The sequence below is a fragment of the Suncus etruscus genome, chromosome 12, assembly GCF_024139225.1.
Source record: "Suncus etruscus isolate mSunEtr1 chromosome 12, mSunEtr1.pri.cur, whole genome shotgun sequence".
NCBI lineage: Eukaryota > Metazoa > Chordata > Mammalia > Eulipotyphla > Soricidae > Suncus > Suncus etruscus.
The window spans coordinates 176,762-189,849 of NC_064859.1; the positions used below are offsets into that span (position 1 = coordinate 176,762).

Consider the following 13,088-nt stretch of genomic DNA (forward strand, 5'->3'; position numbering starts at 1 on the left):
TGGGTAGCATCACTTCCTCTCTACTTCATTGGGTAGTTCTGCCTTGGTGCTTTCCTTACCATAGTTGCTATGTACCCATAGTTTCTGAGTAGTTCCTTTATTGGACTGTCAGCACCAAAACATCTACAGTGTTAAGCACAATGCCTTGTTCTTAGCCACTGGTAAGAAATATTGTTTGTGAGATTCAAGATGTCCATTTTACAAATATTAACTAAGGTAATTAATTTGCCTAAGACCTAAAAGAACTTTACTGAAATATATCTTTTAAAAACTAAAAAATCATGAACTTTCTGCTAGAGACTGTGTAACAATTCCTCTTCAAACATCAGGTTTATCCTGAAGGCCTTAAGTAACTGTAGTTGTGCTGACTCTCCTCTGTGCCATGAATAACCTAAGTGTCAGCTGTGACTGTGCATACTAAGAATAGCCAGCTGGTAGCTTGGCTTTGTGTGCATATTTGCAACAGTGGAAACCTTAAAATGGTTCAAATGTGCTTGTTAAAAAGCATTTCTCTGAAGTGCTTCTCACATTCTCCTTCATTAGAAATCCCAGTGTTTTATCCAGTTGTGATTCCACTGCTGGGATTTCCCTTTAGCTGTGGGAGGAGAGACTTCTATGACCATTCAGACCTCTTTTGTCAACTTTTTGGGAGTGTCAGTGGACTTCCAGGTGGATGGATCAACAAAAACTTTTTACCTGCACAATTCTGTTGTGGCTCCCAATGGACACTGATGCCCTCTCTCTGGCAAGCCCGTGTATATGCCAGGAATGACTCACAATAACAGTTTTTATGGACTGGACATTCACACATATCAGTCACACAAGACCTAAAAAAGACAAAAAGAAAAACACCAAATTATTGTAATTCTAAATGTGATTCAGCAAAGAATGAGTGAGTGAATAGAGGAGAACCTGACCTTCAATTATAGATTCTTATTTTAGAGCAGACATTCAAACACTGAATTAAAAGTATGCATGAAATCTAAGCAGAATACTTCTAAATAATATGACAATAGGAGTTAGAGTGGTGGTGCAAGTGGTAAGGCAACTGCCTTGTGTGTGCTAGCCTAGGATGGACCGTGTTTTGATTCCCTGGCACCCCATATGGTCCCCCAAGCCAGAAGAGATAGCTAAGTGCATAGCCAGGAATAGCCCCTGAGCATCACCGGGTGTAGCCTCCCTCCCCTCAAAAAAAGCAAAGAAAATAATAATATGACAACAAATTTTCTAGTCTAGAGCAAGACTATTCAATAAAGTTCTTGCATTGATGGAAATATTTTAATGGCTCTCCTGTCCAGAATCACTTTCTGTATTTGATTATTGAGTATTGAGAATCATGTAGTTGAATAGTTGAATTTTTATTTAGTTTTATTTTAATTGACAATATATAAATATACATATAAGACTAGTCATTGCCACATTGGAAAAAAGAGTTTTTAGGCTAGTGGACTATTTAATATGCTGGCAGGATATCAATAAATCTGATATAACCAACTTGATGAAACCAAGTCATAACTTTCTGAAGACTTATGATAATTAAATTCAGTTGCAAATTTTTACTGTTTTTTTTTTTGCTTTGTTTTGTTTTGTCTTTATACTTTTAGGGTATTTTAATTATCTGAATATTTGACACACATAATTTGAAAGTCAATAAATGTTCTGGGCTTATAAAAGAAGGTCGCTGCCTCTTTCTCTAAATTCCATTTCCTGAGAGCAAACACTTTAAAATAAATAATAGTAAAAGATACATGATATGAAAATGGCCATAGTAGCTAATTTTCAGTTCAAATCTTAAGAGTATTAGGAAATTAATGCATTCTGTATCTTAGTTTCTTTCTTTGCTTTTTTTTTTTTTTTTTTTAAAGAAATACTAAATTCCCAGTGGGGCCCAACTGTGAGAAACTGTGAGTGCTGCCTATGTGTGTTTGTCTCCTGTCCTGTCTCCTAAACCTCTTGGGAGTGGGCCGAAAAGGGCCCAGAAAATTCACTCTCCCAGAGGCTCCAGAAGAGCATGGCTGCTCCGCTTCGCTAAGCGGACCTGCACTCTTTCTAAGGAAAGAATGTCACTGCAAAAAGAAGAAAAAAAATCACACTAAGAACTAAGCGGGATCACTGAAGCCCAGCATCTCTCCCCCGACTGTCTTCTCTGTTGTGTGCCTAAGATTTGATCCTGTGTGAAGCTTCATCCATGGAGGGCCCCCCTTCCTTGGAAGCAAGTTGACCCACCCAGGAAGGGCGGAGCCAGAGGAGCGTGGCCACGCACATCATTTAGCCAATGAATACCAGCACAACACGTAGAAAAACCCATAATACAAGTGTGACAATGGGGAAACAACACAGACCAGCATCAGACATATAGAATGAAGATGACAATTCTGATGACCAGAAAGCGGCCAACTCACTAATCAATCTCTCAGATAAGGAGTTTAGAGAAGAAATATGGAAGATGCTCAAAGAACTCAATGAAACCATGGATCAAGTTGAACAGAACACTAATAAGAACCAAGAACATACGAAGACAGAAATCACAAAACTCCAAACTGAAATAACAGGTCAAATAATAGACCTGAAAAACTCAGTAAATGAATTGAATGGCAAAATGAATATACTCTTCAATAGGCTAACAGAAGCTGAATATAGAATTGGTGCTGTGAAAGATGAGATAAATAACAACTCCATACAGCGGGAGAGAATGGAAAAAAAACTTAAAGCAAATGAACAGACAATGGAAAAATTAGTCAAAGAATGGGAACAGATGAAAATAGAAGTCTATGATAAGCTCAACAGAAACAACTTAAGAATCACTGGAGTTCCAGAGACCCAGGAAAAATATTTCAAGGAAGAATCAATGGTCAAGAACATCATTAAAGAGAAACTTCCAGAGCTAAAGAATATATGTGAATAAATTCTGCATGCCCTAAGAGTACCAACCAAAAGAGATCCAAGAAAAAAATACCCCAAGACACATTCTAGACACAACGATGAATCCCACAGATAGAGACAGAATTCTGAAAGCAGCAAGATCAAAAAAGGAAATTACATTCAAGAAAACATCCTTGAGATTTACAGCAGACCTGTCACCAGAAACTCTCAAGGCCAGAAAGCAGTGTTGGAACATAGTAACAAAACTCAATGAAATAAATGCTTCGCCTAGAATACTGTACCCAACAAAACTCACTTTCAGGTTTGATGGAAAAACACATGGTTTCACAGATAAACAACAGCTCAGAAACTTTAAAGACTCAAAACCAGTCTTAAGAAAAAAACTGAAAGACCTAATTTAAGACAAGACTGGCCAAAAGACGCACCAAATTTCGATATAAAGATGGCATTAAATTCCAGGATAATTCTTTCTCTCAATGTCAATGGACTAAATGCACCAGTTAAGAGACACAGAGTGGCTAAATGGATCAAAAACTCAATCCAACCTTCTGCTGCCTACAAGAAAGGCACTTGAATAGTCAGAACAAACATAGACTCAAAATAAAAGGCTGGAGAAAAATTATCCAAGCAAACAACACCCATAAAAAAGTTGAAGTGGCCATACTAATATCAGATGATACAAACTTTATAGTCAGGAAAGTTGTAAGGGACAAAGATGGACATATTGTATTAATCAAGGGATATGTACAGGAGGAAGAAATCACTCTCCTAAACACATATGCACTGAATGAGGGGCCAGCAAAATATTTAATACAACTGTTGACAAATCTGAAAAATAATTTCAATAACAACACAATAATTGTGGGGGACCTCAACACGGCTTTGTCAACACTGGATAGGTCAACCAGACTGAAACACAACAAGAATATACTAGACCTGAGGAGAGAAATGGAAGAAAGAGACCTAGTAGATACATATAGGACAGTCCAACCCCAGAAACCTGGATATACATTTTTCTCCAACGTACCTGGGACATTCTCCAGGATAGTCTACATGCTGGCACATAAAACATACCTCCATAATATCAAGAAGATAGAAATTTTGCAGGCTACCTTCGCTGACCACAAGGCTCTGAAATTATATGTGAATTCCAAAGGGACACAGAAGAAAAACTTTAACACCTGGAAGATAAACAGCCTCATACTGAATAACCAGTGGGTCCGAGATGAAATCAGAGAGGAAATCAAAACTATCCTTGAAATAAATGATAATAAAGACACAAACTATCAGAACTTATGAGACACAGCAAAAGCAGTACTGAGAGGAAAATTTATAGCTTTGCAAGCACACAGCAGGAAGGAAGAAGGGGCCTACCTCAATAGCTTAATGATGCAACTCATAGAATTAGAAAGTGCTCAACAAAAGAAACCAAAAATAGGGAGACAGAAGGAAATAACAAAGCTGAGAGCAGAAATAAATAAAGTGGGAACCCAAAAAAACAATCCGAAAGATCAATGAAAGTAGAAGTTGGTTCTTCAAAAACAAAACAAAACAAAACAAAACAAAAAAAAAAACAATATTGAAAGACCACTGGTAAAACTAACAAGGAAAGAGAGAGAGAAACTTGATAACTCGTATTAGGAATGAAAAAGGAGAGATCACTACTGATATGGCAGAGATTCAAAGGGTAATCAGAAACTACTTTGAGAAACTCTACGCCACTAAAAATGAGAACCTGGAAGAAATGGATAGATTCTTGGATTCTTATAGACTTCCATGGTTGAATGAAGAGGATGTAGCATATCTAAACACCCCATCACTATTGATGAAATTAAAATGGTAATCAAATATCTGCCCAAAAACAAAAGCCCAGACCCAGATGGATTTACTAATGAATTCTTTCAAACTTTCCAAGAGGAACTACTACCAATACTGGCAAGACTCTTTCATGAAATTGAACAAACGAAAACACTTCCAAATAGCTTGTATGAAGCCAACATCACCTTGATACCTAAACCAGACAGAGATGCTACGAAGAAAGAAAATTACAGAGCAATATCGCTGATGAATACAGATGTAAAGATCCTCAACAAAATCCTGGCAAATAGGATTCAATGCCTCATTAAGAAGATCATCTACTACCATCAAGTAGATTTCATCCCAGGAATGCAAGGATGGTTTAACATCCCTAAATCTATCAACATCATACACAACATCAACAACAAGAAAAATAAGAATCACATGATCATATCAATAGATGCAGAGAAAGCATTTGATAAGGTCCAACACCCATTCTTGATCAAAACTCTCAGCAAGATGGGAATGGAAGGAACCTTTCTCAATATAGTTAAGCCCATCAGTGGCAAATATTATCCTCAATGGAGAAAACGAAGAGCCTTTCCTCTAAATTCTGGCACAAGACAAGGCTGTCCTCTCTCACCACTCCTATTCAACATAGCACTGGAAGTACTCGCTATAGCGATTAGGCAAGAAAAAGATACCAAGGGAATCCAGATAGGAAAGAAAGAATTCAAGCTCTCACTGTTTGCAGATGACATGATACTCTACTTAGAAAACCCTAAAGACTACCAAAAAGCTTCTAGAAACAATAGACTCATCTAGGAAGGTGGCAGGCTACAAAATTAACACACAAAAATCAATGGCCTTTCTATACACCAATAGTAATAAGGAAGAAATGGACATTAAGAAAACAACCCCATTCACAATAGTGCCACACAAACTCAAATATCTTGGAATCAACTTGACTAAAAATGTGAAGGACCTATACAAAGAAAACTATAAAACTCTGCTCCAAGAATAAGAGAGGACACGTGAAAACTGAAACACATACCCTGATCATGGATTGGCAGGATTAACATCATCAAATGGCAATACTCCCCAAATCATTGTACAGATTTAATATGACCCCTCTAAAGATACCCTTGACATTCTTCAAAGAAGTGGATCAGGCACTTTTGAAATTCATTTGGAATAATAAACACCCAAGAATAGCTAAAGCAATCGTTGGGAAAAAGAATATGGGAGGAATTACTTTCCCCAAACTTTAAACTTTACTACAAATAATAGTTATCAAAACAGCATGGTATTGGAATAAAGACAGGCCCTCAGAGCAATGGAATAAACTTGAATTCTCAGAGAATGTTCCCCAGACATACAATCACCTAATTTTTCTCTTCTTTCTTTCTTTCTTTCTTTCTTTCTTTCTTTCTTTCTTTCTTTCTTTCTTTCTTTCTTTCTTTCTTTCCTTTCTTTTCTTTCTTTCTTTCTTTCTTTTTCTTTCTCTCTCTCTTTCTTCTTTGTTTCTTTCTTCTTTGTTTCTTTTTCTTTCTTTCTCTCTTTTTCTTTCTTTCTTTCTTTCTTTCTTTCTTTCTTTCTCTCTTCCTGCCTTCCTTCTTTCTTCTTTCTTTCTTTCTTTCTTTCCTTTCTCTTTCTTTCATTCTTTCTTTTTCTTTCTTTCTTCTTTTTTCTTTCTTTCTTTCTTTCTTCTTTCTCTCTCTCTCCCTTCCTTCCTTCCTTCCTTCTTTCTTTCTTTCTTTCTTTCTTTCTTTCTTTCTTTCTTTCTTTCTTTCTTTCTTTCTTTCTTTCTTCTTTCTTTCTGCCACACCTGTTTGATGCTCAAGGGTTACTCCTGGCTAAGTGCTCAGAAATTGCCCCTGGCTTGGGGGGGACCATATAGGATGCCAGGGGATCGAACCACGGTCCTTCCTTGGCTAGCACTTACAAGGTAGAGACCTTACCTCTAGCGCCACCTCGCCAGCCCCAATCACCTAATTTTTGATAAAGGAGCAAGAAATACTAAGTGGAGCAGGCAAAACCTCTTCAACAAGTGGTGTTGGCACAACTGGCTAGCCACTTGCAAAAAGTTGAACTTAAACCCTCAGTTAACATCATGTATGAAGGTAAGATCCAAATGGATTAAAGACCTTGATATCAGACCCAAAACCATAAGATATATAGAACAACACATAGGCAAAACACTCCAGGACATTGAGACTACAGGCATATTCAAGGAGGAAACTGCACTTTCCAAGCAGCAGAGATTAACAGATGGGAATATATTAAGCTGAGAAGCTTCTGCACCTCAAAGGAAATAGTGCCCAGGGTACAAGAGCCACCCACTGAGTGGGAGAAACTATTCACCAAATACCCATCAGATAAGGGGCTAATCTCCAAAATATACAAGGTACTGACAAAACTTCACAAGAAAAAAATCATCTAATTCCATCGAAAAATGGGGAGAAGAAATGGATAGACACTTTGACAAAGAAGAAATACAAATGGCCAAAAGACACATGAAAAATGCTCCACATCACTAATCATCAGGGAGATGCAAATCAAAACAACGATGAGGTACCACCTCACACCCCAGAGATTGGCATATATCACAAAGAATGAGAACAAGCAGTGTTGGCGGGGATGTGGAGAGAAAGGAACTCTTATCCACTGCTGGTGGGAATGCTGTCTAGTTCAACCTTTATGGAAAGCGATATGGAGATTCCTCCAAAAACTGGAAATCGAGCTCCCATCCAATCCAGCTATACCACTCCTAGGAATATACCCTAGGAACACAAAAATACAATGCAAAAATCCCTTCCTTACACCTATATTCATTGCAGCACTATTTACCATAGCAAGACTCTGGAAACAACCCATATGCCTTTCAACAGACGAATGGCTAAAGAAACTCTGGTACATATACACAATGGAATATCATGCAGCAGTCAGGAGAGATGAAGTCATGAATTTTTTCCTATACATGAATGTACATGGAACTATTACGCTGAGTGAAATAAGTCAGAGAGAGAGAGGAGAGAGAGAGAGAGAGAGAGAGAGAGAGAGAGAGAGAGAAAGCAGAATGGTCTCACTCATCTATGGGTTTTAAGAAAAATGAAAGACATTTTTGCACTAATAATAATAAAATAATAATAATAAATAATAATAATAAAAGAGAAAAGGTCTGGAAGTTACAGCTCACCTCATGAAGCTCACCACAAAGAGAAATAACTACATTTTAAACTATCCTAATAATGAGAACGTATGAGGGTTATAGAAAACCTGTCTAGAGTACAGACGAGGGTTGGGTGGAAAGGAGGGAGATTTGGGACATTGGTGATGGGAATGTTGCACTGGTGATGGGTGGTGTTCTTTACATGACTGAAACCCAAACACAATCATGTATGTAATCAAGGTGTTTAAATAAAATATATATAAAGAAAGAAATACTGAATTTTATTCTTTAGAATTGGAATGACAAATTCTAAATAAAGCAGCACTCAGGAGGGTTACTCCTGGCTCTACTCTCAGAAACCACGTCTGGCTTGGGGGACCATATGGAACACTGGGGGTGTCCTAGGTCAGCTACCTGCAAAGCAATGCGCCTAACACTGCACCACCGCTCCAACCCCTGAATTCTGTTCTTAAAGCAGTTTCTAAATGCCCTCTCACTACTGATTCTACTGTGTCAGTACTCTCAGATTAATGCAGGCCTAGCACATCCTATAGTCTGTAATATTCTTGGCTGCCCTGGATCTACCCTTTCACATCACTCTTACTTTATACTTCCAGAAGTTTGAGATGCTGCCACCCACCATGAGTGTGTGTGAGGACAATGGGGTGCTGTCTCCTTCCCTTGGCCTTGTTGTGACATGAATGAAGAAAGCAGCTGGTGGACCTGCTCAAATGTATCATGATGGCACTTGTATGAAAAATAACTTCTCAATGTAAGGATACTCTTCCCTCTTATTTGAGAGAATATCTAGTGTCATTCTCCAAAACTGTGAGTAATCCAAAAAAGGGTGAAAAATTGTTAGTAAATGATTTTTTTCCTTCTTTGTTTCTACTGGTCCTCTCAGGAATTATTTAGATAATTTTAAATAAATTGAAAACAATTTATCCAATTCATTGAGACTGTTGAGAGAGCATGATTTAAGGACATGATTCATAATCACTACATACATGGACTTAACCCCACTAACACCAGGCCTCATTCAAGACACAACTGATAATTTATATTTACCCTGGCCATCAAAGATTTAAGTTTACTCTATTACTTGGCACTCCTGAGGAACAAACTTTATGTGAAAAATGTTTGTTAAAAACAGTTCTTCACTTGAGACACTACATATAGTTTTTAAAATTTGAAAGATGTGTTTTGTAACAGAAGTTAAAATGATGACTTTTTTTTCACTTGTCAAGCTAACAATTTTTCACATAAATGTGTCCAGGGTTTGTGAGAAAGTGAAATATAAATGGTCTCTGCATTGCTGACAGAGTGTAAAAATTGTTAGTTCTCATGCCAACCATGTTGTAAAAGTCATCACTGATGTTAGCTATTTCATTTAGTCTGCACATGAGGCATAAGGCTGGCATCATAGCTGCTCACTGAAAAGATAGAGGATGTGCTAATGCTGGGAGAGAGCCCAGGTCAGATCTAAACTGAAAGACTTAGGCTAGAACTTAGATTTTCTGACTTCCAAATCTTGGTACCAAACTTTAATATCTTTCTAGAAGTCAATTGGCAATACTGGCAGATAGCCCAAAGACAGGCTCTTGGAAATTCTGCTTTTAAGAAAATGGCATTATATATACATGATGATGTTTTCCATGGAGATTCTTACCACAATTATCCCATAAAAAGAACAAAAAAAAATATGGGGTGGAGAGAAATTAACCACAATAGAGAGGGGCAATCTACTTATGTAAATGCAGGCCACTTCCCCTAGGAAATATTCTGTGTGACAGCAATGAGCATTACAAACACTCTGCATTTGCACTTTGGTGCTAAGTAATATGTTGGAAACATTTCAAAATGTGAAGAAGTGCTATAAAATGATTAACAAAAGAATAAATGAATATTGGGGCAGGAGAGATAGCACAGAGGGTAGAACATTTACCTTGCACAAGGCCCACCTGGGTTTGATCCTGGCATTGCAGATGGTCCACTGAGCCTGCCAGAAGTGATTTCTGAATGCAGAGCCAGGAGTAACTCCTGAGGGCCTGTGGATGTGGCTCAAAAACCAAAAAAAGAATAACTTGATAGCAAATCTATTTTATTATTGTATGTTCAGGACCAAGTCAGAACTATCAGTTTTGGATGGTGGAATCCTGACTGATATTTGTTTTGTTTTTCTTCTCATTCGCATTTTCTACAACAATACACATTATGTTTCTAACAATATGCAATAGTGTATTTTTAAAGCAAGTAGAATGCATGGACCATACTAGCATGTAAAAAAGAATTGAGATACTTGTAACCTGGGAACAACCCAAGTTCCCAAGAACAGCTGAATGGATAAACAATCTATGGCACATTTACACAATGGAATACTAAGCAGTGGTTAGGAAAAATAAAGTCGGGCCCGGAGAGATAGCACAGCAGCGTTTGCCTTGCAAGCAGCCGATCCAGGACCAAAGGTGGTTGGTTCGAATCCCGGTGTCCCATATGGTCCCCCGTGCCTGCCAGGAGCTATTTCTGAGCAGACAGCCAGGAGTAACCCCTGAGCACCACCGGGGGTGGCCCAAAAACCAAAAAAAAAAAAAAAAGAAAAAAAAAAAAAAGGAAAAATAAAGTCATAAAATTTACTTATACATGGATGGATATGGAGAGCATTTTGCTCAGTGAAATGAGTCAGAGGGAAAGAAATAGACATAGAATGATATCACTCAGTTGTGGGCTATGGAAAAAATAGTATGGCAATAATATACAGAGACAGTAAAGATGAGGGCCAGGAGGACAAGTTTATGTAGGAAGCTTGCCATAAATAATGGAGCAGTATGGTTTAAGCAGAGGAGGGATTACTGTGACATTGACAGTTGAAGCAGATCACTAGACAAGAACTGGGTTCTGAAAGGAGATATGGTGATATGCATGGTATATCACTTCATTAACAACAGTGCAAACCACAATGTCTCAACTGAAAAAATAGAAAAAGAGAGAGATAAATAAAATACTGGGGATATTGGTGGTGCAAAATGTGCACTTAGTGAAGGGTGAATTGTATTACTGAAGCTCAATCACAAATAATTTGTGACCGTAGTGTTTGAATAAAGTTTAATTAAGAAAAGAATTGAGTCTCACTGCAGACCGAATTCCCGGCTTGCAGTGACACCCCAGGATCCTGGAAAAAGAATAAACCTACGTGTTATTCCATCCTCCAAGAGATCAAAGGCAAATCAGTACAATGTCCAAGAAAAATACTGGGTTTTCAGCAAGATTTGCATTTTCTCTTTTTTCAGTATGGTTTTCCTTCTGGGAAATGAACACACAAGCCTCTGTATAACAAGTTCCAATAATAGAAAAATTATAAATAATAGAAAATAATCACAGCAAAAGTACACCGGCCCAGTGGGGCTCAGCTGTGAAAGACTGTGAGTGTGACCTGTCTATGTCTGTCTACTGTCCTCTTGCGTGAAACTCTTGCGAGTGGGGCAAAAAGAGGCTCAGAGGAGCACGGCCGCTCTGCTTCGCTACGCGGCCGTGCACTCTTTCTAAGGAAAGAACTCCATTGCAACAAGAAGGAAAAATCACACTAAGAACGGCGCTATATCACAGAAGCAAACATTTCTCTCTGGACTGTCTTCTCTGTTGCATGCTCGGGCCTAAGATTTGACCCAGTGTGAGGCTTCATCCACGGAGGACTCCCCTCCCATAGAGGCAAGTCAGCCCATCCAGAAAGGGAGGAGCCAGAGGAGTGTGCTGCCTACATCATATAGACAATGAATACCACTACAACACGTAGAAAAAACCCACAATACAAGTGTGACAATGGGGAAACAACGCAGGCCAGCATCAGACATAGAGAATGAAGATGACAATTCTGAGGACCAGATAATGACTGAACAACTAATCAACCTCTCAGATAAGGACTTTAGACTAGCAATATGGAAGGTGCTCAACAGACTCCAAGAAACCATGGATCGAGTTGAACAGAACACTAATAAGAACCAAGAAAATATGAAGGCAGAAATGACAAAACTCCAAACTGAAATAACATGTCAACTAACAGGATTGAAAAAGTCAGTAAACGAAGTGAATGACAAAATGGATAAGCTCTGGGACAGGGTATCAGAAGCTGAGAATAGACTTGGTGCTGTGGAAGATGAGATACATAACAATTCCATACAGACGGAGAGATTGGACAAAAAACTTAAAGCAAATGAGCAGACAATGGAAAAATTAGTCAAAGAATGGGAACAGACGAAAATAGAAGTCTATGATAAGATCAACAGAAACAACTTAAGAATCATTGGAGTCCCAGAGACCCAGGAAGAAAATTTCCAGGAAGAATCAATGGTCAAGAACATCATTAAAGAGAAACTTCCAGAGCTAAAGAATATATGTGATCAAATCCTGCATGCCCGAAGAGTACCAACCAAAAGAGACCCCAGAAAAACCACCCCAAGACACATCCTAGTCACAATGACAAATCCCACAGATAGAGACAGAATTCTGAAAACAGCAAGATCAAAAGGGGAAATCATGTTCAAGCAAGCTTCCCTGAGATTTACAGCAGACCTGTCACCAGAAACACTCAATGCCAGAAAGCAGTGGTGGGATATTGTGACAAGACTGAATGAAATGAATGCTTCACCCAGAATACTATACCCAGCAAAACTCACTTTCCGGTTTGATGGAAGAATACAGGGTTTCACAGACAAAAAACAGCTCAGAAACTTCACAGACACAAAACCAGTCTTAAGAGAAAAACTGAAAGACCTAATCTAAGACAAGACTACCCAAAAGACACACCAAATTTTGAAATAAAGATGGCGTTAAATCCCAGGACAATTCTTTCTCTCAACGTCAATGGACTAAATGCACCAGTTAAGAGACACAGAGTGGCTAAATGGATCAAAAAACTCAATCCAACCTTCTGCTGCCTACAAGAAACGCACCTGAATAGTCAGAACAAACATAGACTCAAAATAAAAGGCTGGAGAAAAGTAATCCAAGCAAACAACACCCATAAAAAAGCTGGAGTGGCCATACTAATATCAGATAATGCAAACTTTATACTCAGGAAGGTTGTAAGGGACAAAGACGGACATTTTATATTAATCAAGGGGTACGTAGAGCAGGAAGAATTCACTCTCCTAAACATATATGCACCGAATGAGGGGCCAGCAAAATATTTAATACAACTGTTGACAAATCTGAAAAATAATATCAACAACAACACAATAAT

At 38.2% G+C, this 13,088-nt stretch overlaps 1 protein-coding gene across 1 annotated transcript in view; it reads right to left on the reverse strand.

The window, feature by feature from the left end:
- The window catches only part of BMPER (BMP binding endothelial regulator), a 375,585-nt gene that overhangs the window by 15,569 nt on the left and 346,928 nt on the right, over positions 1 to 13,088 (reverse strand). The window contains exon 14 of the mRNA XM_049784999.1: positions 697 to 827. Coding sequence (XP_049640956.1) covers positions 697 to 827 — 131 coding nt within the window. The remainder of the gene's footprint in view (positions 1 to 696; positions 828 to 13,088) is intronic.